The following is a 27,008-nucleotide window of genomic DNA, read 5'->3' as shown; positions in this document are numbered from 1 at the left end:
GGTGTCTTGGCCAATACAGTAAATAAATAAATACATTTGAGGTGTGTGAAAAAGGTTATGTGGAGTTAGTGTTAGTGTGACATTAGGGTGACTCAATAGTGAGTCCAGCACTTTTATTTTTAAGATCACAATCAAAGCGTATCCTTTCTGCTGACAGGTGTTAGCTATTAGTTGTTGGTTCAATTTACAAGTTGTTCGGAATTCTTGCAATTCTTGGTGTTGCCAGCAAAATCTTGGGAAGCTTGAGTAATGGAAATGGGTCAGTATTGTGGTTTACCACAACCAGTTAAAGAGTGGTGGATAGATTGGCCAGGAAAAGTTTGGAAAGCATGCTTATGTGGACTTGCATCACTTTGCGAGTGCAAGTCAGCTACCTGCTGCTGTGAAATGAGGTCCACCGAGTTTATTGCACCTTTTCGAATGGATCCTTGAAGAAATTCAGAAATATAGTACAACAAAAAGAGCCATCTCAGTGGAGCATCACACAAACCGAATTGGAAAAGAAACAGAAAAGCCTTTAATAAGTTAACCGTTTGTTTCAGGATGGAGTCTTGCATGTGGGAGAACTCAGGTGAGCTGGCTTGGTAGTTGAGTCTTTTTCCCTGACATAAGCACCTTATCATTTTGACCAAACACCAAGATGTTTGCTAACTATCAAGAAGGCCAACAATTCAATTCAGTTCAATTCAGTTTTATTTATATAGCACCAAATCACAACAACAGTTGCCTCAAGGCGATCAACATAATCACAAAATATTAACAAGCACACTGGTGACACAGGAAAGAATCAACAAAGAAGACTAATTTATACTGTACAAAAAATGGCTGGGTAGCTATAAATGTTTTAAGCTAACATTAGCACTCACACCACACTCCTCTCCACCAAAACTGGGCATAAAAACGTGGCTTTTTCTCTTCATAATCATGTAGCAGAACAGAAGCCAACCCAGAATGATAAAATATCTGCCCATTAAAGATTAAATCCTGGATTTCAACTGGTAAGAGGGTTCTTCCTGTTAAAAGGGAGTTTTTTGTTCCCACTGTCGCCAAAGTCCTTGCTCATAGGAAGTCATATGATTGTTGGGTTTTTTCTCTGTATGTATTATTGTAGGGTCTACCTTAGAATATAAAGCGCCTTGAAGTGACTGTTGTTGTGATTTGAATTCAATTGAATTGAATTGAAAAATAATAACTTTAATACAGCCAACTGTGCTGCTTAGCTTTGCTTGTTTCTATTGACAACTGCTTAGATGGACCAGATATCTAAAATACGCCTGTCAGCAAGTCAGGGGAGGTCCCATGTTTTTAAAAAGTCTGTTGCCGTGCTTTCTTTTTCAGTTACCTTTTTATAAAAACCCAGTTTAAGGTGAAACCTGCAGCTGGTTAACAAGTAAATATGTAATTTTTTTTCAACACAGGCAAACTATTGGATAACAGAAGTAGCTGTAGACAACCTAAGTTCAAAGGTCAGATTTTTGAGTAATATGGTATAAAAATAAATCTAGGGCCACTGCTGTTCCCTTGTTACACATGTGCCATAGTCAGGAAGCTGGCAGGCTTTTACGATGTTTGACAGTTCTGTGCTTGTGGTTGGTGTGTAAAGGAAACCCAGTGACAGATCAGCTCAGTGCAGGCAGCCAGTGTTCCTGAGTTCACTTTGGTCCCCAGTAGCCTGGCCTCTTCCCATCATCTTAACTATTAAAAGGGCCAGCACACCAAAATAATCACCTCTTTCTGAAGTTGAAAAAAAAGATCAGTTGCACAAAATTGAACTACGACAAAAGGAATTAAACTACTTGTGGCGATGAATCCAGTCACCACATAAAACCTTTATTAAGGAAACCAGTTAATGAACAGATACTGTACATACTCACAGAGTGGATTATCGTCGGTGTTACATTTTTATAATGTTAAAAAAAACTACAAAGGTTACTTCTCTGTATTACTTGTAGGCTTCCAAATAATTTCTCTTGCGATGGAAATTTGCATGCAACACATGAAATCCATCATAGTTTTTAAATCAGTCTATAACTCTGATTATATTCCTATAATAGGAGAGTTTGATCTATTAAAAATGAGGCAAGTATATACAGTTACATCCATATGGCAGTGATAGGCAAATAGTAAACGCACAAAGATGACAGCGTAAAGCTACTTTTAAGTGCTACATTGGACATCTTTCCATCACAATTGATTGTCTTGACACTTGAGCGGCGTTGAGAACTTGTCGTGTCTTATTTGACAGCACTGTCTTTTTCTTTTATTTTCTCTCTGTGAAAAGATGTTCTCCATTTTGAGAAATGGAGGGGAAAAGTCCAGCACGGACACCCCACAGACCCTGTGGTGTTTCAGCAAGTCACATAGCTCCATATCAGTGCTCAGAGAAAAACTTCCATCATTATAACTGCTGGAAAAGGAAAAGATGGAATGCTGTATATGTTTCTCTAAGACTTTGTGTCTTCTTTCCTTTTTTTGTGACAGGGGTTCATAGTTCCCACAAGGTTAGTAGCAGACACATCTATCCATCAAGGACCCAGCAGTACGCCTCTTCTCCTTACACCTGTAGTACTTCCAGACAGTGTCCTTTCACAGTCCTCCATCTATAGCTGGGTGGTTGAAGTAGAGCGCCTAGTCCTCCTGTCTTGACGCCTAGTTGGTGGGGGGTGGCAGTAACGTGGCAGCCTCCCTTGTGATTTTCTCTTGGAGCTTTGTGGCCTGCGAGGGTCTGGGGGGGCTGGTAGTCAGGCCTCCTCGGCTGTGGCATCAATCCCAGCATAGGTGAAGTTCTCAAAGAGAGCCATGTTCACATAAGCCTGAAAACAGATTAAACCTCATGATTAAGAAAGTGAATGCAAGTGAAGTGTCTTACTACAACAACAACAAAAACCCTGTTTTAGCCCACATTTCTAGTTCTGTTTTTTATGCCCAAATAATAACAACAGGATGTTTTTCTCTATTCTTCCCTTTCTACCAACATAATGCAAATGAAGCCTTACCTTCCTGGCCTCCTGCATCCTGTTGAGCTGCAAAGAGATTTGGGAGAAGGGGGGTCTCTCATAGGGCCGATCTCTCCAGCACTGCCTCATTAGCTCATAACTGGAGACAAACATTAACACAGTGATAAATATGGTAAAACCCAGTGCCATAATGGGCTGTGTAATTTGATAATCACTAGCTATAAGATACAGACTACTTACACCTCATCATCACAGTTTTTGGGCTTCTCCATTCTGTAGCCTTGTGGCAGTTTTTCATAAAGCTCAGCACATGTCATCCCACAGTACGGTGTGCCACCTGAAGCACATACACACAGAACGTCATAGAACTTGAATAGGACAACGTGGGACGATGTGTAAAATGTCAATTAAAAACACTCTCACAGACCCGTATTTTATTTAATATTGTCTCATTTTGAATTTGATGGCAACACCACATTTCAAAAATGTTTCAGGGATATATTTATGTATCACTGTGTAGCATCTCCGCTTCTTTAATTAAACAAGAGTCTGTGCACTGAGTAGAGCAGCTTACTGGCTTTTGGGAGAGGGATGTTGTCCCATTCTAGTCTGACATATGATTCTAGCTGCTCAACAGTCCTGGGTCTTCTTGGTCATTTTTTTTCTTGTCACGGTGCACCAAATATTTTGAATCGTTTAAAGGTCTGGACTGACGGCAGCTCAGTTCAGCACCCAAACTCTGTGCTGTTGTAATAGCTGCAGTATGCGGCTTAGGCTTAGCTTGCTGAAATATATAAGGTCTACCTTTAAAAAGATGCTGTCTGGATGAAGCATATGTTGATCTAAAACCTGTATACATCTTTAATTAATGACACCTTTCAAAATGTTTGAAGATCACAGGCATCCAGCATTGAGTTTTGACCTTGTCCACTGTACACAGAGATTTCTCCAGATTTCCTGAAGCTTTTGTCGATGTACTCTATTATGTACTGTAAATCAGCGGTCCCCAACCCCCAGGCCACGGACCAGTACCGGCCCGTGAGTCGTTTGGTACCGCGCTGCGAAAGTTGTGGCCCGGCATGAAATTTATGGTTTTCAGGGGTTTTATTGGTTTTTATCGTTTTTATCATTAACTCGGTTTCCCTGGGTTTTTTCCCGTGTGTTATAAATAAATCGTCTTCTTTTGTTACCAGTACTGGTTTTATATTGTTGTATTTATCCGCGACACCTTAGAGCATAGGTGTCAAACTCTGGCCCGCGGGCCAAATTTGGCCCGCAGCCTAATTATATTTGGCCCGCGAAGCCATACCAAATTATTATTAGAGCTGGCCTACTGGTATTATACAGCTAATATATATATTGTTTAGTATTAAGCTTTGCTTGTTCCATATTCAGTTTTTCAGCAAAACTTGTTTGAGTCCATAAGAAAAGATTCATTCTTATATCTAGAGGAAGATTATTATTTTTTTCAATAAATATTAACGTCAGCCCGCGACTTTGTTCCAGTTTTGAATTTTGGCCCACTGTGTATTTGAGTTTGACACCCCTGCCTTAGAGGCTGGTGTGTGAAAATATTGTCAGACATAACCCGGTCCGTGGCGCAAAAAAGGTTGGGACTGCTGCTGTAGATTATACATGGTTCAAAGTCTTTGCAATTTTACACTGAGTGCATTATTCTGAAATTGTTCAACAATTTGTAGACACAGATTTTTACATCTTTACTTCTAAGAAACTCTGTCTGTGTAAGGTCTTCTTTTTACACCCAGTCATGTTACAGTCATGTTGCTAATTAAACTAATTAGTTATAAAATATTCCTCCAGTCATGTCTTTGTAGTTCAACTCAAGTTCTAATATTTAATAAAATAGTAAAATGCTACAGCTTAAAAATGTTGATATTTGTTCTATATTCTACTGTGAATAAAAGATGAAATAAAATTTAAAATGACTGCCTTCTGCTTTTATTTAGATTTTACACAATGTCCCGACGTTTTTGCAATTGAGGTCGTAAAATGTTTTCTTGAAAAAATGGCTGCTGTAAAACTGCACATGTGACTTAAATAACATCACCTGAAGACAGAGGTCCTCAGCTTTGACAATCCCTGAATATGAAAACACATTATGAAAGTTCTAAAGAATTCTGAGTCATAACATTGACGCAGGCAGTAGCGGTTTTAGATACGGGCGACACGGGCGGTTGCCTGGGGCAGCATCCCGGGCATCGGCAAAAAAAATAAAAAATAAATGCTCGTACTCATGCTGCCCCGACGTCAGCCAGTGCATATTGGGAATGGCATAGGCACCGATTGGTTTTCTGTCGCCCATTTGTTGGGAGTAAGGGCATCAGAATCAATCAGATTCAATCAGAATACTTTACTAATCCCTAAGGAAATTTTGTGGGTTACAGTTGCTCCAAGAAGAAATGGTAAAAAATAGCAACAGTAACAGACTAAACTCCAAACAATACATTATGTTACAGATTTTACTATTAATTAGTCATTGTCAATTGTTGATTTGTCCAGTTCTCATTGTATGACGAATTATGATGGCTGTTTGGTGGCCGTTTGCATACTATGCATACTCTCCCTCTCTCTCTTCATATGTGTTTGTGTGTGTGTACAACAGTTTTATGTTAATGTACAATCCTTAATATGTTTTGTGTGTGTGTGTGTGTGGGGGGGGGGGGGGGGGGGGGGCAGAGGGAGTGTTCGCCCAGGGCGCCAAACAGGCTAGGACTGCCACTGGACGCAGGTCTATAAGGGGAAGTGTACTGGTTTTGTACTGCCTTTTAAACAGTAACAAAGAGGAAGCATAAACATTATAGTATAAATACAATTGATTATGACTGCAAACTTTATTGTTGACTGTGTGGTTGGTCGTCACGTGTATTTACATGCACATATGTGTTTACACATGTATGCAAATGTAAGTCATCCTGTTTTTCATTTGGTTTTAATTCAGATCATTTATTTTTTTCTTTCCCATAGACCCTAGAAAGAGCAGATGCTTCATTACAAACAGTTTATGGGGATTCAACTTTTGTTAGCCTGTCACAATGTGGCTCTGACATCTGTATTAAAAATATAGAAGTAAATGGTGTAGTTTCTGCACTATATGAGGCTGTATGCTTACCTAAGCTTACAATTTCCCAGAGAAGAACTCCAAAAGACCATCTGTTAGAGAAGATACAAAGATAAGACACAAAGCTTAGTAAAACTGTAACAAAGCTTAAACAATTTAAATACTGGCTCTTGGAAGCATTTTCATGTTTCTTTTTGTCGATCATATCTTTGTTGATTATATCTGGTGCCTTGCAAAGCAGCTAGCTGCAAAAATATACAGATTGTAGATGACAAAAGATTCTGAAAGATTCTGATTATCATGCTTTTACAAGCAATATAGATACCTCTTACTCAAAATGGAAGTATTTAACACAACCACAAACATCAAACAGAATAACAGGAGGATATTTGATTCTTTAATTGTTAAAATGAAGATTGTTTGTAAAATGAACGCAGAAACTTAAGGGGAACCGAGCGTCAGAAAAACAACCTCTTCCCTGCTATCTGATTAGCAAATTTCTCTTCAGAGAAATACCACGGCTTTCATTTGTCACAGAACAGTGTGGTAGATCATATGAGCAGACAAGTGTTGTTTGTGCCGTCAGCCTGTCCGTTTGTTTTGTTCGATTTCTTCCCCGCAGCACGTTTCGCGACGTCTCACATTGTGTCTCTTACAAATGTTTACAACTCTCTGGCCCTCTGAGCAGCATTCACACTTTTCCGTTGGCCATGCTGCACTCTCTGCTGTGTATAAATAGGTTCCAGTTGACATGCCAACGTGTCTGTCTGCCTGCTAAGTTGTACCCAGGGCTTCCTGATTGTGCTTATCAGTTGTGCAGCACACTATTATCACTCCACCAGTGACAGACGGATGATTTGTTGTTTTCTGTGGTGAGGCACTTTGTGGCATGTCTAATCAAAACTTTACTAGGAGTAGTAGCAAATAAGGTTTCTGAAGATATTAAATAAGAAATAGAGGGAGGAATTATGATTATAAAGACCTATGTATTGTAATACGGAAACCATGTTTTTCAGGAAGTGTTTGTGAACCACTTTACCAATAGTTCTCATTTCTGAGGAATAATATATCCCAGCATATTAGTAAAAAAAATGTAAAAAACTTACACATCACTCTTTGTTGTATAAACACTGTAGTTCAGGGACTCAATGGCCATCCAGCGTACCGGCAGTCTCCCCTGAAAGTGAAGCAACAACAGATTCATGTCAAATCTTGCAGCTTTGGTGTGTTATGGCATGTTTTAATCTTGTTCTGACATCATTTATGTTTGAGTATTAAATAAAAAAGATGAATGCATGAAATGATAATAAGAAAAATAGGGTTTAAACTGTATTATAAAGTGGTGCCACATTACATTATTAAGTCTATTGCCCATTACAGTAAGATGGTAATCTGCTCTACAAACACTGCACGTGCTGGAGTTTACAAACCTAAACATGACTGCCCTCTGCAGGCGCTCTATTATTGTGAAAATTAGTGACTGTCTGAACAGTATTATACCATTAAAAACAACAAAAACAGCTGAAATTATAAAAAATAAATAAATAACAACCTCTTATCCCCTTGGACTGTTTCATTTGATCAGCTTGATATAATCTTTTTAGCTAACCATATGTGAGTTAATGCAGATCTACAGATACGCTGACAGCCTAAAGATATGGCTTTATGCAGTCACAGACTGCAGCAGCCTGCTGATAAATGTTTTGCTGTACAGCTCCTTTGTCTTCTGCCGTTTTCAGCATGTGAAAGGTGAGAACAACACATGCAATCCACTCTAATAAAAGGAAAAAAAAAAAGGGGGGGGCAACATCTAACACTGCTTTGTTTTAGTCTCAAGCAACCGGTGCTTTCTGCAAGGCTAAACCAAAACATAACCCCCACCACTCACCATTGTCTTCTTAACATAGACTTCCTCACCACGGGACAGACCGAAATCTGCTATCTTAGCCACAAGATTGTCCCCAACAAGAACATTCCTCGCTGCCAAATCCCTGTGGATGAACTAGGACCAAGAGAGCAGAGGAGGGGAGGGAAGCGGTGTCATGACAAAGATACAGATACAACAATTTTAAGCAAAATTAAAAATGAACCTGTAAACAAATCTGAAAAAAAAAATCTAGTTTTAGGTCACAACTTCATGCAAAACTGAGACTTTAATCAGATCTAAGATCATTTGTTCAGAAATAAAAAAGCACCATCACCAACAGGCACAAAACAGCAGCTAAGGTTGCTCATCCTTCCTCCTCCTACCTGTTTGTCACTGAGGTAATGCATCCCATTCGCAACATCCACAGCAAACTGCAGCAGCTGCTGGGAGGTGAGGGTGGAAGCAGTACCGTGCTCTTTGGCAAAGGCAGGGTCCGTCTCCAACACCCGACTCTTCCTCAGGAAGTCAAGGAGGTTACCATAGGGGGCGTATTCTATGGCTATGTACAGATAACCTGGAGCAGACAGAGAGACAGATGGACTGATATCTCTGTCAATAAGAAAAGGCCATGCCACCTGCTAATAAACATATTACCTTCCATCTGTGCAAACTGCTATTGGCTCAGACAGACCATTTTAATGAAATTGTATTATTTTTACAACATACTATGACTTTGACCTTGGCTGACTCGCTTGGATTTGCCTGGAAAGAGACCCAGCTACAGCTTGTACTGGGCTTGACCTTCAACTCTTTGGTCTTTGACACAGCAGATGTACACCAGACCTTTTGTAAAATCCTCACAGAACTCAACCAGATGGCTGAAGCTTTGCTAATAGATTACAGCTTCCAGCCAGAGCCAGAGTTCCTACAGGCATTTGTAGTTGTTGGAAGGGTTTCATGTTGATTTCACTAGGACCAGGGACAGTGCCAACACAATTACTAAGTACCATATGTGAAAGGAAAGAATAACGGGTTTATGGGCAGAGTGGTCAAAGAACTGGAACATAATACAATTATTTTACTTGTGAGTTACAAAAGCGTCTGTTAATCAAGCACATGCCATGTTTCTTGCAAAAGAAGAGTTTCTCAATATGGAACGGTGACAGGTCATCTGCTCCAAAACCCCCATCACCTGAAGAATAACCAAGCTCAGTAAGAATGTGAGGTCATGTTAGTATTAGCACATAGCTGGAATAGAGAGAGAGAGACTGCTATGAAAGCTCTGTGGAGAGGCGTGACCTTTTCGTTCAATCGTTATCTTCTACTTTTAAGAGTATATCAAATATCATCTGAATTTATTCCCTCCTCTTGTGTTCAGTAGCTCAGCGGTGAATTCCTTCCGGACACACCTTGTTTTTCTAGTACAGGAGGAGAGCAAATTTGTTCCAGATCTCAGTAAGACGAGATAGGGTGAGAGCTGAAAACGACACCATAATCTCTCCCTTAAAGACATTAAATGCAAAACTGACAAAAAGTCAAGTTTGTGTTTCCTCTTCTAGCCAGCGACTTTTCTTTACAGCTTTCCTTTCAAAGGAAGTGCAGTTACACAGACGGTAGCAATACTTCCTGCCAATTAGCACTTTTTCTTGATGACCATTCGTCGAAATCTTCTTTGATGTTAAAATTTTTACTTGCTCGCTCTCCTCTCTCCCCACTTTCTTGAAACATTCCTCCCTCCTGACCTCTTTTCCCTCGTGCTCACCCCCTCCTTCCTCTGTTGCTCTTTCCATGAAATTAAATGAAGAAAACACTCGAGGTTTTCTTTAAATCTTTTCAAGTATGTGTGCTGCATCTGTGTGCACATGCATGTTCATGATTATTAATCAAGGGTGTAAACAAAGAAGAGATAAGGTCTGCAGAGCTAAGCGCTACTTCGAAGCGAGCGTTTATTTTTTCAAGGTCGACTTGTTTGTAACAAGAGGTGCACAGAGGTGCTTCTCATGTGCTTCCAGTCTTTGATCAAACAGAAGTAATTAAATGATTCAATTTAGAAGACACTGGCGTAAACTGATACTTCGAGGTAGGGATCATGAAGGAAACCTTATACAAATACATTAATGCATGCCACAGCTGTTTGGTTGTTAGGCGCGCGGACAAATCAAACACATGTGATAGCGCAAATGCTTCTGGCAGGCGAAGATTATTTCGTTTGGACACATTCTGGGGTTTTCCAGGTGCAGATGACAGAGAGTCAGATGGGACGGGCGTATCTGTTTGCATCTCAAGTAAGAAGAATTTAACCTGTTCAAGTACAGCGCTGCATATTAAGAAGGAATGAGCTGAATAAGGAATCTGCTGAGGGTACAGTTTGTTGAACACAGGCTTTTGTATAAGATTACATTTAAATCTTGATAAAGATATAAAGATGCTGTATATTAGCACCATATTGTTTACCTATTTCTCTAAAGAAAACCTTCTTTAGGCTATTTGAATCTTTAGAGCGATTCTAGGTGTGTTTTCTGACACATACCAATGTATCTATCACGCAGTTTGGTATATATTCTACAGATGAAATCACACCAACAACCAAACTAGATGGTGTATCTGCTTCCACGAGAAGTGACCAAACATCATCTGCTGAGGAAAGTCATATTGTATGGTTGTTGGGTTTCAGCTGGATTTGTTTAGGGAAACATCAGATTGTTGATGTATAGATTTCTGTAGTATACAGTTTATACAACCTGGTCACTAAACTGTAAGGCAGTCGTATACTTGTGACACTGAAACAGCAGTTTGTTTCACCTGTGAATTACTGTTCCCGAACAGCCAATAGTGCGTCAATGCTCATTACAGCCACTAGATGTTGCTCACTCACCTCTATTTTCACAGGCTCCTATTAAGTTGATGATATTGGGATGCTGGCCTAGTTTACACAGGACCTCCAGCTCTCCTGCAAAGTCTCTGTGGTCATTTTCTGAGGCAAACTCTGCAGGAAGAACAACATGATGGGCATTGTTAAGCAAAGTGCAAGCAAAGCAGTATTTGAAATGAAAATTACACATCAGAATGCCGTACGGTGTCTTAATGTTATGTCTAACGACTATATCTGTATCAGTTTAATGATAAATGTGTGGCTCAGATACCTTTCAGCATCTTGATGGCTGCGCTCATTTTGTTGCCGTCCTTCTTGATCATGGCTTTGATAACCTGTTATTGAAACCACAGTTAGCTCAAGTGTTGCGAAGAGAATGGCAACCACAGGGAACACTGCAACGTTCAGAAAGTCTAAACACCTGGCCAAAGTTTCCCTCTCCAATGACATCTTCAAACTTTATGTTCTCCCACTCAAGGATTGGATAGGTGAGGGGCTCTGGCGTGGGCTTTGGCCTTCGTGTCAGGGTCAGAGTTCCTGAGTTAAACTGCAGAATAGTTTCCTCCCCCTGGAGATATAAACAGTGTATAGTCAGCAAAATAATTTCTCTCAGTGGCTGCAAAGTCAACCGGAATAGAATGAATGCTCACCGATCCAGATTGGTAGGTAAACGTGCGGCGACGGTTCAGCAGCGTCTTCCTGATGAAGAAAAGAGCCAACAGTGCCAACAGTATAGTCACACAGGTGACAGTCACTGAACCCACCACCGCAATTAACAGCTGATAACTGTCAGTGGGCTGGCCAATCACATCCAGGGTGGTAGGGGTAAAGGTTGGAGAAGCTTTTTCTAGCATTGGGAAAAAGACAGAGTGAAAAAAAAGAAGAGGAGAGAAAGAAGATTTAAATACGGGGGAGATAAATATGGAATTTTGGAAACATGGAATCCATGTGTGGGTGGTCTGGTCAACTGGAGGAGCCAACCAAATACAGTAGTGAAGAGGTTGGACATAAGATTATGAGGTCCCATATTTGAGACTTAAAATTTATCAAAAATATCAAACTTAAGAATATAACACAGTCTCATTTGGAACCTTTTGCATGTTGCCGTCTATATTTTACCTTCTATGTGACTTGATCATTATGAGGAGCTTCCTGCTTACCATCCCCCTGTGTCTTTGCCTGAACATAGTTGCTCCACTCTCCTGGCACTTTAGAGAAAGCCCTCACTCTGAATTGGTAGACTGTGCTGCCATTGAGTGCCGTCACATCTTTGGTGGTCTTGTTCCCATCGTCTGTGTCCACCCAAGGGTGGGGGCTCACCTGGCCGACTGGCTGGTACTCTATGATATATTTAATGATACCTCCATTTGGGTCGTCAGGGGGCTGCCACTTCACCTGAATGGCTGACATGGACAGAGGCACGGCCTTGACGTTGAGTGGGGATGATGGACCTTAGATACAGAAACATTAGAGCTGTTACAATCAATCAAAAATAATCTTTCTTACCACACATTCTGAAATCAAGCAGGTAATCTAATCCAGACACTTCAAGACTGGTTACTTGAGGAACGTTTGACTATTAAGGATTTAAAAGAATCATATGCATAGATTATGGCTTTACATCTATCAGCTGCTATTTCCCCCCCTTCAATTTACACACAACTTCTGGGCAGAGAGAGAGTTGCTAAGTAAAAGGCGAGCTCCAAATACAGCTGAGTGTTTAAACCAAGGCTAAAACCTATAGGGCGCAATATATTGCAATACACTTAATGTTGTGCCACAAGCTGCGAGAAGTGAATGATGAACTGCTTTACATTTTAAAACTTCTTTGCAGCTTTTTTTTCCTCTAACCAGCAGGTTTTAGTTACCCTGGCTGTTGATGTGGAAATGGTAGCGTTTGGAGGGCGGGCCCTGGCTGCCACAGTTGATGAGGCGCACCACCACAGTGTAGTCTTGTTGATACTCCAGGTTGTGGAACTTGGTGGAGAGCACATTGAGCAGGGTGTCAACCTCCTGAAGTTTCTCACTGTAACGTGGCGGCCCGAAGAGCTGCACTAAAAAGCCAGTGGCTCTGCCAGCATTAATGGCTTTGCTGCCGGGTAATCGCCAACGTACAGTAACATTGCGGCCTTCCACCGAGCTGCTGTCAATCTCAGGTTGAATTGTGGGCTCTGCAGCAACAGAGAACACAAGATGAGCTGTGGGGATTACGATCTATTGGTACACTTTTTGGTAACACTTTATATATAATATGAAACATTTCACTGTAATTAAATGGACTTCAAATGTATTGTGTTTGAAATTAAATTGTGATTATATTATATTTACCAACAAATACTTAGAGTGAGGTGCACAAGAATAAGGAGGTAATAAGTTGGGATGGATGTTCTATTGTTCAATTTATAAATATATTATATACACACTACTGGTTTAGGAGCACCCCAATTTTTCCACTTATTTATTGCAATTCAAGTCATTCAAGTCCAATGAATATGCCAGAGGTGTTTTTTTTTTTTTTAAAAAGGTAGGGCTACTCAAAACTGAAAAATAATGTACATTTCAGAATTATACTGTAAGGCCTTTTTCAGGGAGCACAAAATGGGCTACCAATTTAAAACTGTTCTGCAGCAATGATGGTGGATTAAGCACTGAAAGCTGGTGCTACTAATTCCGCAGAAACTCTGACAGGAAGAGGTGTGGCAGACCCAAAGCCACAACTGAATCAGAGGACAAGTTTCTGAGAGTTAAAAGTTTGTGTGATAGACAGCTCACAGGACAACAGCTTCAAACACAGCTTCATATTGGTCGTAGTAAGCAAGTCTCAGTTTCACTGTGAAGAGAAGACTTCAGGCTGCAGGTTTGACAGGACGAGGAGCAAACCATTGCTAAGACGTGAGAATAAGACAAAGAGGCTTGTCTGGGCCATGAAGCACCGCCATTGGACTATTGAAGACTGGAAGAAGGTATTATGGACTAATGAATCAAAATTTGGGCAGCATGGTGGCTAGCACTGTTGCCTCACAGCAGAGAGTTTGCATGTTCTCCCCATGTATGCGTGGGTTCTCTCCGGGTACTCCAGCTTCCTCCCACAGTCCAAAGACATGCAGTTAGTGGGGTTAGGTTAATTAGAAACACTAAATTGCCCATAGGTGTGAATGTGGGAGTGAATGTGAGTGCGATTGGTTGTCTCTGTCTATGTGTTAGCCCTGCGACAGATTGGCAACCTGTTCAGGGTGTACCCTGCCCTTCACCCTAAGACAGCTGGGATAGGGTCCAGGCCCCCCGTAACCCTGAAAAGGATATGCGGAAGCAAATAGATAGATGGAAGGATGAAATTTAAAATTTTCGGTTCATCACGCAGGATCTTGGTGTGCTATCAAGTAGGCAAAAGGAGGGTTCCACAGTGTGTGGCATCAACTGTCAAACTTAGAGGAGGAAGTGTGATGGTCCAGGGTCGGTGAGTTGTACAGAGTGAGAGGCACCCTGAACCAAAACGGCTACCTACCCGAGTGGTAGGCCATGCAGAATCTATCTGTGCCATGCAGAACAAAGCTGTGTGTGTGTGTGTGTGTGTGTGTGTGTGTGTGTGTGTGTGTGTGTGTGTGTGTGTGTGTGTGTGTATATGTATATGTATGTTTCAACAGTGAAAAGTTAAAAAAGGAGAACAGTTTATGCACAATCATATTTGTAAATTCAAAGGGAATATTGAATAATAAAACATCTATCATGCAACCAATATAATGAATATTAAATAAAGATGTAAAAAGGCAAGATTAACCCCCTCCATAATATGGCCCGTGCCCTTTACCTCCATACTTACAAGTTAGACGGGGATATATTGTTTTGTGTTGGATTTTTTCACTACAAATGAATTTGAACCCCCTAATTCTAGTGCACCTGCTTTGTAAGTAACATAATTACATTATAATTTCAAATAAAATAATTTAAATTCCATTCCATCACAAGGGAATTAAGCTGAATTAAGTTGCAGATCATATTTTAGTGTTACCCATGTATCCTAATTGATGGATGATTTTCTTGATGTTAATTTGAGTTTTCACAGAAATGGGGTGAGCAGCAGTTAGTTTACAACAGCGCTAGCTTTAAATAGCGCTGTGTTTGTCTGCTTTCCGCCCCTCAGTTATATTATATATAACAGTTCTGTAACTGTAACTTCGGTCGTTGCTGTGCTTTTTTTGGAAGTCGAATTTCCCAGAGGAACCCACCCGAGGGATTAATAAAGTTCTATCTTATCTTATCTTATATGGACCTCGTTACTCTGTCCTTTTGTCTGTGATTAACCAGCTCAGAATGCTATATTTTCCCCAAAGGTAGACTTCAAGTCCCTTTATGGCAGTACATTTCAAAATAAAATGGACAAATGGCTAAGATAAATCCAGTATTTGTTGATGCACAGTTTTATTTATTTCATTTTCCATTCCAGTTTTTGACTTAAACAATAATGGAACGTCCTCAGTCCAGCCAGGAGAATCTATTTAGTGTTGCTTTTCCAAAATTTACACTAATGTCAATAGTTTATGTTTGTGCAAGAGACAGGCATAAACTATCATCAACAGATCATTTTAGATCCATTTCACACGCGGACCTCAGACATTGTAAGAGACTCAAGCTTAGTAGAACTACGATTAACTGCACTTCAAAACACTTTTTCATGTTCTTTTTTCTGCACTTGCTCTTTCTAATGTGCTCTCTCCCTCTGCCCAGCCTTCACTTAGGAATAAACCTGCTATTGCTTCTTGAATACAGGTTGTTACTGCTTTAAACGGGGTCATGACTTCTAATAGGCCGATAAAAAAATTACACTTTTTAATACCTTCTATGGTATTTCGTTTTTTGTTGTTGTTGTTGTTGTTGTTTTTAAAAGAAACACCCATAAATCATTCCACTTGCATTTTCTATATTTGCTCTAAACTTGAGTCAGGCATGGGAAAAACACTTCACTATTACACTAACCAGACTTAAAATAATTGAGCTCGCTTAAGTTCTGTGGTCAGGAAAATTTATATTTTTTCCCAGATAAATATACACATGTCCAAAGTTTGTGTGGTCTGTAAAATTTATCTGCAGGTCTCACCAGGACAGTCGGTCTCCATTATGGCTTGCGGCCCCGGGTCCCCCTCTCCTCCTTCCCCAGGACGACTCAGCTGGACACGGACGTAGTAGCGTGTTGAGGGCTCCAGGTTCATAAGTGTGATAGGCTCTTTGTCACTATAAACTGAAAGGAAAATTGACTTAGGATAGGCTGGTGAGCCAAAGTTTTCATTCATTTTTAGAGTAGGATTATTAAGCAGAAACACAGAGTGTCTGAAGTGTTTTAAATAACATTACACACATACACTTCAACACATATGTTTAACATTTGTTGTCTTTAGGTGGGGGAAAAACAGATGTGAACTCAAACTTAACGGAACACGATGTCCAGTCTCTGAGAAGATCTCTTTTGTTTATAGACCCGATTGGGGTGTTTTTTTTAACAAATACAATTTGTTATTTTTTAACTTTTTTAGATTTTCCATTGAGAACAGTTTTTATTTTAAATTTGTGCAATCTGTTGTCCTAATCATGCTTCTTGCTTTAGCTAATACATTATATCTTTGGCTGAACTGAGAGTGTGTTGAAATAACGGAGATTTACGCAATCTTTGTTTTTGTTGCTGCAATGCAATAAAAGAAAAAGTAAAAAAAATAATTATCTGTGATTGCTCTTCTTTCTGATAAAGACTGACTGCATGACTACATGAATATGTTTTTCCCGTATACCTATGATGGAGGACCACAAGTCTTCATTTTTATTCTCCACAGGCTTATAGAGGACTCTGATTGAGATGATGGGGCCATCTCCCACAGAGGTGTACACTGGCATCACCAGCAGCTGCTTGCTTCTCTTTTCCAGCAATTTGGGAGCAGTAATGGGCATCGGGGGCACTGAAAAGAAGCAGGATCTTTTTTTATTATTTTGAAATTCACCTGTCTGTACAGAACTTTAAAATGTCGTAAATCACTCACCTTTAACAGTGAGGGTGAATTCACGCGAGTCCTGGCCTCCATCGGTGGACACCCTGCACTCCCACAAGCCTTCTTGTTCAGCGCTCAGGTTAGGGATATCAAATTCAGCAGTGCTCCTGTTTGAGTCCATGACAGTACGAGAGGCCTGCAAATACATGTGTAACACAGGGAGGCAATGAAATATGCTGCAATATATATATATATATATATTTTTTTAGATCCAACTGCTGGGATCATTTTGACTTTTTCCAACACTTTGAGAAAATTCTGGTGGTCAAATTTTCCTTTTCTTTTTTTTTAAACAGTGTGTGTCTATTATCAAGGAAACAGCGGAGAAACAATAACACAGAAACTGAACATATCACTTAAAGGCAAAACATGGTGACTGCTGCACTGTGGAGTGATACAGCCTTATCTGGTTGGGCCATTGTGCTGCTGACTTCCTCAGAACATGACTCGAGCTTGCATTCATCGGGCTTGACATAAAAACAAAGTTTAAACCCCAAATAAAAGTTCTTTCATTCGTTCTATTTTACACTTTCTTTACTTTTTAGAGAGAGACTTTACAAATTTAACGAAACAGTTGGACTTGTTTGAAGACTCTTCATAAATTTTTTTGCTCGATTACACTAGAACAGGGGGCAGCAACCTTTAACACCCAAAGAGCCATTTGGACCCGGTTTCCACGCAAAAGAAAACACTGGGAACCGCAAATATTTTTTGACATCTAAAATGCAGATAACACTATATATATTGTTTTTCAGCTTTATGCTTTGTGTGAACAAAGTTGTGTTGCTTAAGAAATCCATGAAGCGCTACAGAGAAAATTACATTTTATTTATGTATTTAACACATTTTGAACTCTTAAAGAAATATAACAAAAGGAAAGACACCCAGCTGAACTAAAATTCTGCCTGAATATGTATTTTACCTGGTTAATGTGTGTGGCGGGGCGTGGTCTGCAGAACCACTCCAGGGGAGGCGGACGCACCTGAGTGGCACCCGCAATCACGCCTCGCTGCCTGTGCAACGTCTGTTGTTGGTATGTGTCTGAAAAGCTACAGCCGGCTGTATGCGTACAGCAACCGTGTGTGAAAAGTGGTCAATAAAGAGATGCTGAAAAGCGTGTTCATGGAAACATCGTCGGGTCTGCCGTGATAGGTTTACAATGGGACTTCTGCTCCTGAACCTCTGCGCACAGCGTCTGGAAATCGACCGGGGCTGTACGAAGTCACTTTCATCTTTACGCAGGACTGTAAGCTGTCATCTGTGAGGCGTGAGCGGTGTTTGTTTTTAACATAATTCACGGTTGAGAATAGCTGCTGACATAAGGTGGCTCCGAAGATCCATAATTGGCCTATCTGGGGTTGAAAGTCTCTATAAATGCACGGCGTTTGGGCGAGCATACCGGCTTCCGCAAGTGCGACGCTTATTTTGAGCGATGAAAAAAATAATATAATTTTATTTTTATATTTCAATATCACAATAATCTTCCAATTTAGAACTACAAGTTAAAAAAGAAACTAATACAATTAATATATAGCTGGCCAGCTATGTCACTTTCTATCACTGAAGCTATCCGGCCCTAATTAATCTTAGCCTGGCTAACCAGGCCTACATTTTTAGTTAATTTTGGTCCTAAATGAATAAATCTTTCCTTATTCAGTATAATCAGAACTGATTATTTCCACTTGCACAGTCCATATTTGGGAGAATGGCACTTTTTGAGGGACTTCAATGCCTTTTTCCAGAATAGAGCAGGCATTAGTAACATCAGATGGCGATGCCTAGGTTGCGGTGGGCTACAAAGCAGCTTGCAGATGTGCAAAAAATGTGGGAAAGCTAATGCTACAGTCACACTACAGGAAAGTTGTTAACCACAACACAAGCCTTGCATCGAGGTCTGTGACCACCCGCAGTCAGTTGCTATCTTCAAAGTGGATTTGGGGTGATAAAATGACACGATAAGACAGAGTCGGTCTGCAGTCAGTCTTTGGGACTAAATGGGTTTGGGTTGCTCTTTATACAGTAAATAACTGTGACAAATTAGCAAAAAAAAACCCCCAAATACGTTACCATCTATTGCAAATCTGCTGCCATCCACTTATGAAGAAATTAATATTAAACAGAAATTCTCATTAACTGCTTACATTTCGTCCAATCAGAATCCACTAACAGTGACGTAGTTGCTGTAGTGATTTAACTGCGAACAGTTTATTTAGGAATATAGCCACAATATAACCATTTAGCAACTAGTTGAGCTGAGTCTCCTATTGCAGGCAAAAAAAATGGTTTGCAAAGTCTTGGCATGCAGTCTGTGTTTACTAATTAGGCAGCAGTTATTTGCAAATGTTCAACAGTCTGTCCAACAGTGATTGCAGTCACTCTGATTCAAACCATGATAGTTTGGAGGCATGGTTCCTCCAACTGGATGACTATTTAGTTGCTGCCACTACTTGTAATCAGCTGCTGAATGGAAAAAAAATATCACTGTAATCACCAAGCAAACACATCATTTTCCTGGTCAACAGAGGTTGCTGTACTGCTTTTACCCTAATGTGACTGAGCCATTAAGCAGCTCAAGCAAGAACTTGGCAAATATCATATAGTAACTTAGATGAATGTGTAGAAGGATATCAGGTGAACCATTAGCTGATATGGGCCGACACGGAGGTCTGCCAAGATATTCAGCCTGAACTAACACTCTTGTATTCAGGCTTACTGTGAGGTTTCCTTGCCGGAGTGCTGCTGGCAACTGCTGGTCTTCCTACCTTAAGTACTGTGCTGTCCAACTTTCGCAACTCAATGCTGTTGTGACTGGGCAGGGGGTTCCCTGTGGCTGAGCAAAGGATCATGGCTTTGGAGTTGAGATTCAACTCCAAATGCCTATCCAAGTCCAAAATCTGAGGAGCCCAGTCTAAAGATGTAGAGAGAGAGACGGGACAGGAAACGAAAAGAAAGGAACAGCAAAAAAAGACAAAAAAGTATGCTTCACTAATGAGCACGGTAAAGAAAGAGATCATAACAGCAGCAACTCTGCTTGTAAAAACATTTATATAAGTACACCCGTTGGTCAAATTTTGAAATCACATCCCCTAGTGGTTGTACTTTTTGTGTGTGATGAAATAGGAAAAATACACTTTTGACAAATTCAGGTGCCAATACAAAGGCTGTGTGACCCTTGGCATTAAAAAAGGTTGCACATTCAAGAGTAACTTGTTCAGTTAGATCATTCATTATGGTTTGTGTGTGATGTGTGCAACAGTTTTATTAAGTTGCATAGCTGGTCTATATACAATATTTCAAGAAGAATGCAAATAATATTGAAATAGTGAGAAAAAAAAACGTGCATATCACTGTAGCTGTTAAGATACCTACCAGACCTATCACAGTGCTGTCCTCTCCACCCTCTGGGACACTGGCATCCACTGAAACGGCTGCAGACGCCTCCGTTCTGGCATTTGCAGCTAAACTTGCAGTCTGGCCCATACATGCCATTATGGCAGGCTGACAACAGAATAGAAGAAAACAAAACTTCATAGTGTGAGACTCGATAAGGTCATTATTGAAACTCCATTAAAAGAAAATGTCATAAAAAAAAAAGAAAACACATGATCTTATTTAAATTATGTATCATACCATTCTCACAGTGGCTCCCAAACCAGCCACTGGCGCAGGAACAACCATAGGGGTCTGGTAGGCAGAATCGAAGCCCCTTGCAGTTCAACTTGGAACCACATGTCTCCTGGCAGTTTTGACCAAACATTCCTTCTCTGCAGGCTGCAAGTCATCAGAGAAAGAAAAAAATTACAAATCTGTTTGTTTAAATTCCTCATGTTTTGCGGTATCATGCCTTAAAACGCTGAAACTCTTTTTTCTTGGTTTCACAGTTGCATTAAATGTTTTACTGTACTGCCAAGAACTTCAGAATTTGTAGAATATGCTGTCTTCAGGTATCGCTAGTGACAGATTTAAATTCAGTGTACCTCATGTGTAGTTTTCTATCTATAACTATAACGGAGCTCAACACACAAGACAATGCTGGGTGAACTTCACCAAATAGAAATGAAAAATGATCATGAACAAGTTAGGAAATTTATGTTTGTTCAATTATGTTGAAAAGCCTGTTCATTTGACCTTAAATGGAGCCACGTTTATGAGGAAATGCATTTATGAGTTGAGCAGCAGAGTTGAGTATGTGAGCTACTCCCCTGTAAAAACTCCTCTCTGCCAATGCCAGAGAAGACCATCCCATCTTGAAGGACAGACCAAACTCTGTCCTTCAAGATGACAGCGCTCACCCGTTCAGAGTGGGCTTTATAAGAGACTCTAGAACTTGTGAGTTGAGAGGATGGAGCTACCCGCCTGCACTCCTGACCTCAATTGAACAGCTGAGAGATCAGCTTGGGTGTGCTGTTAGTGCCAGAGTGACGAGCAGAGCCACACCGGGACTTGGAGATAATACTGGTTGAAGAATGGGATGACATCCCACAGCATGAGGAAGAGGATTTTTCATGGACGCAACTCACGTACTCAACCCTTCTGCTCAACCTTTTCCTTCCAAATGTAAAAAAAAGATTTATATGTTTATATTTTGATGATCTACTAGTTTTCTACCAGTGGTTAATGAGTGAACTCATTTTAGTGTGTGTTTACAATATAACATTTAGTGAGTTCTTTTTTTCTGATTGGTTGATGTATGAAATCAGATGCTTAGTTAAAAGCTAATCTACTTCATTCATGCATAAGTAGTATGAACTAATGCTACATAGTTTCAGCAAACTGATGTGCCTCTTGCTAGATGTGCTTTTAAATATAATAACCCTAACAATAAAGTGCATACAGAAAAACATGTAGCACAAAATAGCTACCGCATACAGATAATGACAGTAATGGAGTCTATGGCTATTTGTGCATTTGAGAGTACGTGACCCAAGGTGCTTTCCAGAATACACAATCTTTTGTTAACCAGTGTCATTTGCACAGAGGCTGATTAGTGATACAAACACCATTAAAACATCCATCACTCTAATGGCTGCTTAACTTTCAACTCAGGTAATAAATCTAAGACTACGTACAAGAAATTTCGACTCAAAAGCTTACATCTTTTCTCTAAGAAGTCAAAGTAACATCGCTTTGATCCTACAAGGAATAATTTACTCAGAACAACAGCGTTTCTGCGCAAGGCTATATTACTGCCTCGGCCTCACTCGATCAGCCTAACGCGGTTGCCAGTGTTTTTGCTGATTCATTTTTCAACCTTAGGCTCCACAGTCTGTCTGTCTCTTTTTGGTAGTGTTTATGTTAAGGAGTCAGACTGCGAGGCTTTGACTCTGATTGTGCATATTTATACCAAATGTGTAAGTGAGTCAACATAATTCATGTGACTTATTAACACTGCTTTTTCACCTTGCACACCCTTTTTGTATTATCCTCCTCTATCTCCCTTTTTATTGATCTCATTCACAAACAGAAAGTTCTCCTATACAATACTGCAGATGTTTGCCTGAGTAGAGTACAAACCTGTCTCACAGTGTGTTCCCATAAATCCTGGAGGGCAGATACAGTCTCCGTTCACTTCATGACACACGCCACCATTAAGACACTCTTGACAATCTCTGATACAGTTAGGACCCCACTTCTGACTGGGGCACCCTGCAAAGAAACACATATTCTTTACTTAGAACAGCACAGAGACTTCAAACAGCTTCGATAGCATTTATATGTATTTTGCCTTTTGTGTGTTTTTTAAGCACATGTGACCTATTTAAATGAAAAAAAAGGATACATAGTACAGAATGCATGCTAAATGACAGTAAAATGTGCATCTAGTGGAGACAAAAAAGAAAAAGCCGGCTGCAGGTGGAGGGTGGGGATAGTGTTAATGCTGTAATTTTTCTTTGGGGTACTGAGATAAAGGAAATGACACAAACATATGTGCTGCACATTCCTTGCCAAATAAGATGTGCAGATGTAGCCTATAGTGAATTCACAGTTTAGGGTAGGCTAGTATTTAACAGTAACTTTCCACAAGCTTCCATATAAATAGAAAGATTTTGAGCTGGGGAATCTTGTGCATCTCAATCAGTCAAGCAGAACGTGCACTGAGTCAACCTTAGCATGTCTTGTGTAATTCTTTGTGAGTTCAGCTGCACATCTGAGCCAAAAAATGCTACAAAACCCTTGATTTAATCTGACACCGATTGATTGTGTGTGTTTGTGTGTGTGAGACCCAACAAACCTCTGACAATGAGCCTCATCCAGGCACCGTTGAGAGGGGTGTCTCCAACGTAGCTGGCACTGTAGATACCTTGATTGTCAAGCTTTACATTCTCCACCGTTAGCTCAACAGTTTCATTGAACATGTCAATCCAGTGTGTCATATAATAGTAGTTTCCTGCAAGAAACAAGCGACAACATTAATGTCATTGTTTGAGCCTGCGTTTGCACAAAAATGTCCTTCCTCTGTACCGAGTTGCATACGTTGACTCACCGTTGTACTTCCAGGTCACATCTCTCCTTTGGGGGTTGAGCAAGTGCATAGTGAGGTGAACTGTCTCACCTACATTAGCAAGTAGTGTGAGGGAATTTGGAACGAAATCTGTTGTAAGGAACAAAGAATCTGTTATTGTTTGTTTTGTTTTTTTAATGGCACACCCTTGAAAGTAGTTGCATTTAAACATGTATTTCATGCATAATGGATTTAAGCAATAAAATAAATCTCTCTGAAGAAAGTCTTGTTTTTTGAAGTGCAAACACACCGTTGTCAAGGTTGTTAATCATTGTGATCTTTTCAACTGGGGGAAAGTCCTGAGAAGATTCACAGTAGAAGATGCCAATGTTTTCTAGGCGACTAAAGTCTCTGGCCACAACCATTTTATTTCCGGACTTGTGCATTTTATATTGTGGGACACTGGAGAACATGAGGATTTTGTTGTCCTTCTTAATGTCCAACTTAGCCTGGGCAGAGTTGCGCTCTCCATTGATACAAGAGATGGAGAAGTTCTCGGGTGTTCTGATCATGGCTGCAGAGAACATGGTCAGGTCGATCACAGCATCTGTAAAACAGAGCATTAGTCATTCTCTGATGTAAGGCAGCAGTGTGAGTTTTTTTTAATCATGTGTAACAAACCTTATTTAATTATTCAGAGAGATGGAGAGTTGTCTTTTCAGGGGGGAGACCCATAATTTTTAATCAGCTGTTAAGTGATTCACACAGTGACAGAAAATACATACACTACATCTTTACATATTTTTTTCAATTTGTATTGCTTTTCCCTAGAAATGTACACATTACTAAATTACTCCATTGTCATCTTGGAGCTGTTAAAGTTCTCAGTCGTTAGCAGTGTGGAACTACTGTTTCATTCCAGTTTTGATCAAGTGTCAGATTTGAAGTTCTGCATTAAATTAAAGATGATTGTGTCAAGTTAGTTTCATAAATTTCATAAAACTCGTCTATCAGACACATGGAATAAATATTGAATCTAAGGGAAAAATTGTAACTCTTTTTTTCTGTTAATAACGCCTTGTTTTCATATTGCGTTAAAATGGGGAAGATCAACGAAGATTAACGAAAATACCGATTGGGGTTTGGGTTCAAACATAAACGCCTCTTGAAGTGATTCATTAACAAAAGTGCCAAATCCAATAACATGAGTTTGCCCAGCATTCCTTCTCCCTGGTATGTGAGCCCCAAATCCACAGAACAATGGAAGGAAACATGGATGAGCTCCTTATTCCCTGAGGGTACATAGATCTACGCGCTGTGCTGACAATCGCTCTCAGGCAATCGAAAAAAAAAAAAAAAGCTTAAAAACTATAAGTGGATGAAGGTTGCGTTATCTCTGTACAACTTGGACGTTAGTTCTTTCATTCCCCCCCCCCCCCCACACACACACACCGTTAATATAAGATTTCTCGAAAATGTTGCTCCATCTGTAAGCTACTCGCTACTCAGACAGGTTTTGAAATAGTTTCACTCTTACCTGATAAAGTAAAGAAGCACAACGCAAACACCCACAGAATCATCTTGGTATTTGTAATCCTCATTGGGGAAAGCTGGAAATCAACTGCCGGCGTGTGATTCTTTTCAGGGTGAGCTCTGCATCCAAAACGGTGACGCTGCGTCACGACGGTGCGCTTTTTTACGCATAACTCGTCGAAGCCTCCAATTCTCCCGTTCAGTTTGTAAAATCTCGTCGGTAACCAGCTGGTTTTAGGAGTTCACTCTACTGTCACTCTAAGCAGAGAGTGTAACTTTTGGTGAAGCTCAGCTTTCTCTGGGTGGGAAAGGAAGGAAGAGCGTCACCAGACAGCGGAGGACTGCTGGCGCTCCAGAACTCCCCGATCCACGATTAGTGTATATATGACTTCAAACTTTGTCACTTTTTGTTCCAATACAATGCTGAACGTTAAGCACTCGTCTAATTGCTTTTGCATACACTGAACATCATGTTTTAGAAGTAGAACAGCTGTTCTGTGCACGATGGATTTAGGATGAAACTTTTTTAGGTTTCATCAACAACAACAAAAACATGAAATATCAGCTATTTAGCATTTTAAAATATACACTGTTTGAGGAGTTATGAATGCATTTTATTAAAATATATTGACTTCTATACCCTGCACTTCCCAAACATCTTCCAATGCGGACATTGTACCTAATTGCTGCCCTTGCGCAGATACCAAATACTTCGGCAGCCAAAATCACGTTTTGCCAAATGCAACAGCTTTGTTCTTTCACTTCAATGAGTAGCGCACAATCCCTGCAGCTTTTATGGCCAGTCAGTCTCTTTCCTTCACAATCATTCAGCCTCAGGAAATGATGAACAATATGCTTGTTGTGTCTATTCAGATCCCAACTTTTTAAAAGTGCTCTCACTTTGCTATGTCCATTTGGAAAAAAACTGAACACGCCTTTTCTAATTCTCTCCACAAAAACTGTCGGACTTGTGTAGTGTTTTTTTTCCCTTGCAACTTCAGACAACCTGACACAACTTCTTATTGTTTGAGATTTCCTGTTTTCAATTTCGGGAGCACACACAGGCTGTTTTAGACTGCAAGGAACATTCTATTGTATTACCCAAAAAAACAAAACAAAGGCTGCAATTTTATAAGCTTTGTAAAGTGTTGATACTTAATGGATAAATAAAACGATATCCAATGGTCAAAATACTATCCAGAATAAAGAGATGTGGTGTTGATTCAAGTTGGGGGGAATCAAAAGTTGAAATGGTTACACACAGGTTCAAACTATTTTGGCTACACATTACAGTGATTCCATTTGGGCCTTGTGGCAAACAAAAGGCCGTGAAGTTCACACTTGGCTGTGGGAGGCATGGTCCTGTTTTGCACAGAAATCAGAACTTCTTATTTCCTCTTATTTCCCCTGCATGTGCTTCAGAATAAGGAAGAGCAGTGATAGTGAAATGTCACGTGAACAGGCTCTTACTGCTGTGGAAGACAAACAGTAAAGTTTACAGTAGAGCAATGTGCGACAAAGTGTACCCTTAAACTAGTTGTGCACACCCTTGTGAGCCTTTTTTCATTCGTTTACTCTTCACATATTTATTTTGCAGAGTCTTGCAAACTATGTCACTGCAGTTGAGAGAAACAACTGAGGAAGGCGTGCAGAAAGGAAGACGTTCAAGGACATAAAAAAGTTCCGTATTGCAGACACAGCTTGGTGGAGCCACTATAGGAAGCCAGAAGGGAAAAGACCAAAGGCTAGGTCAACACAGATGCCTCAGTGTGCAGTGTGTGTGTTTTGATATCTGTGCACAGATATGCTTTATATATCCATTTATGATGGAACACTGGAGTGAATCAACCCTCTATTGAATGCATATGCAGTGCAACTGCATGTGTGAACAGAATACTGTTTGTTTGTACATAAAAATGAAGGAAATGCAGTATGGTAAGCATGCAGAACTGCAGCCATTCATCTTTGCTCACCCAACACAAGCCATTGTATCCTCTAGTTTTTGTTGTTCCACAGTAATTATGAACTGTGGAACAACAAAGCCACTCGCTTAATGACACTACCAGACAAAGACACGGCTCAGTGGGTCTTCTGTCCAGGTTCAAAATAACAATATTACCAACAGCGCGACAAACAATAGCATGTCTTCGTGCACTGTTGTGTGCAGCAAGTAACAGAGAATGTGATGTTTCTTAACCATATATACTGTGCCGACTTGTAATT

General features: G+C 40.1%; 1 protein-coding gene across 2 annotated transcripts; it reads right to left on the bottom strand.

Moving 5' to 3' along the window:
* Positions 1–675: 675 nt before the first annotated feature.
* Positions 676–25,088, bottom strand: tie1 (tyrosine kinase with immunoglobulin-like and EGF-like domains 1). Of its 2 annotated transcripts, XM_004562135.5 has the most exons (24): positions 24,790–25,088; positions 23,563–23,859; positions 23,295–23,402; positions 23,043–23,198; positions 22,325–22,456; positions 20,441–20,581; positions 20,180–20,308; positions 19,573–19,718; positions 16,802–16,946; positions 16,556–16,720; positions 15,871–16,011; positions 12,644–12,946; positions 11,936–12,226; positions 11,426–11,622; positions 11,197–11,343; positions 11,047–11,110; positions 10,779–10,889; positions 8,287–8,477; positions 7,925–8,038; positions 7,143–7,213; positions 6,088–6,128; positions 3,198–3,294; positions 2,997–3,096; positions 676–2,813 (listed from the first exon to the last, which is right to left on the bottom strand). In XM_004562135.5, the coding sequence occupies exons 1-24, from the start codon at positions 24,851–24,853 to the stop codon at positions 2,742–2,744; spliced, it is 3,423 nt and encodes a 1,140-aa protein (XP_004562192.1). In that variant the 5' UTR covers positions 24,854–25,088; the 3' UTR covers positions 676–2,741. The 2 variants fall into 2 exon arrangements, with proteins under 2 accessions (XP_004562192.1, XP_004562193.1); XM_004562136.5 differs by lacking the exon at positions 12,644–12,946.
* Positions 25,089–27,008: the final 1,920 nt, after the last annotated feature.

The sequence above is a fragment of the Maylandia zebra genome, linkage group LG17 (assembly GCF_041146795.1).
Source record: "Maylandia zebra isolate NMK-2024a linkage group LG17, Mzebra_GT3a, whole genome shotgun sequence".
NCBI lineage: Eukaryota > Metazoa > Chordata > Actinopteri > Cichliformes > Cichlidae > Maylandia > Maylandia zebra.
Note: the sequence above shows the minus strand (reverse complement) of the source record. Positions and strands in the feature narration are given on the sequence as shown.

What these genes read in the sequence shown, in the direction of transcription:
- tie1 (XM_004562135.5), bottom strand. Translation starts at nt 24,853, where the DNA reads ATGAGGATTACAAATACCAAGATGATTCTGTGGGTGTTTGCGTTGTGC. An exon ending in AGGAGCCTGTGAAAATAGAG is followed by an intron (nt 8,478 to 10,778) that starts GTGAGTGAGCAA and finishes TGTCTGCTCCAG; the next exon opens with GTTATCTGTACATAGCCATA. An exon ending in AAAAACTGTGATGATGAGGT is followed by an intron (nt 3,097 to 3,197) that starts GTAAGTAGTCTG and finishes GTTTGTCTCCAG; the next exon opens with TTATGAGCTAATGAGGCAGT.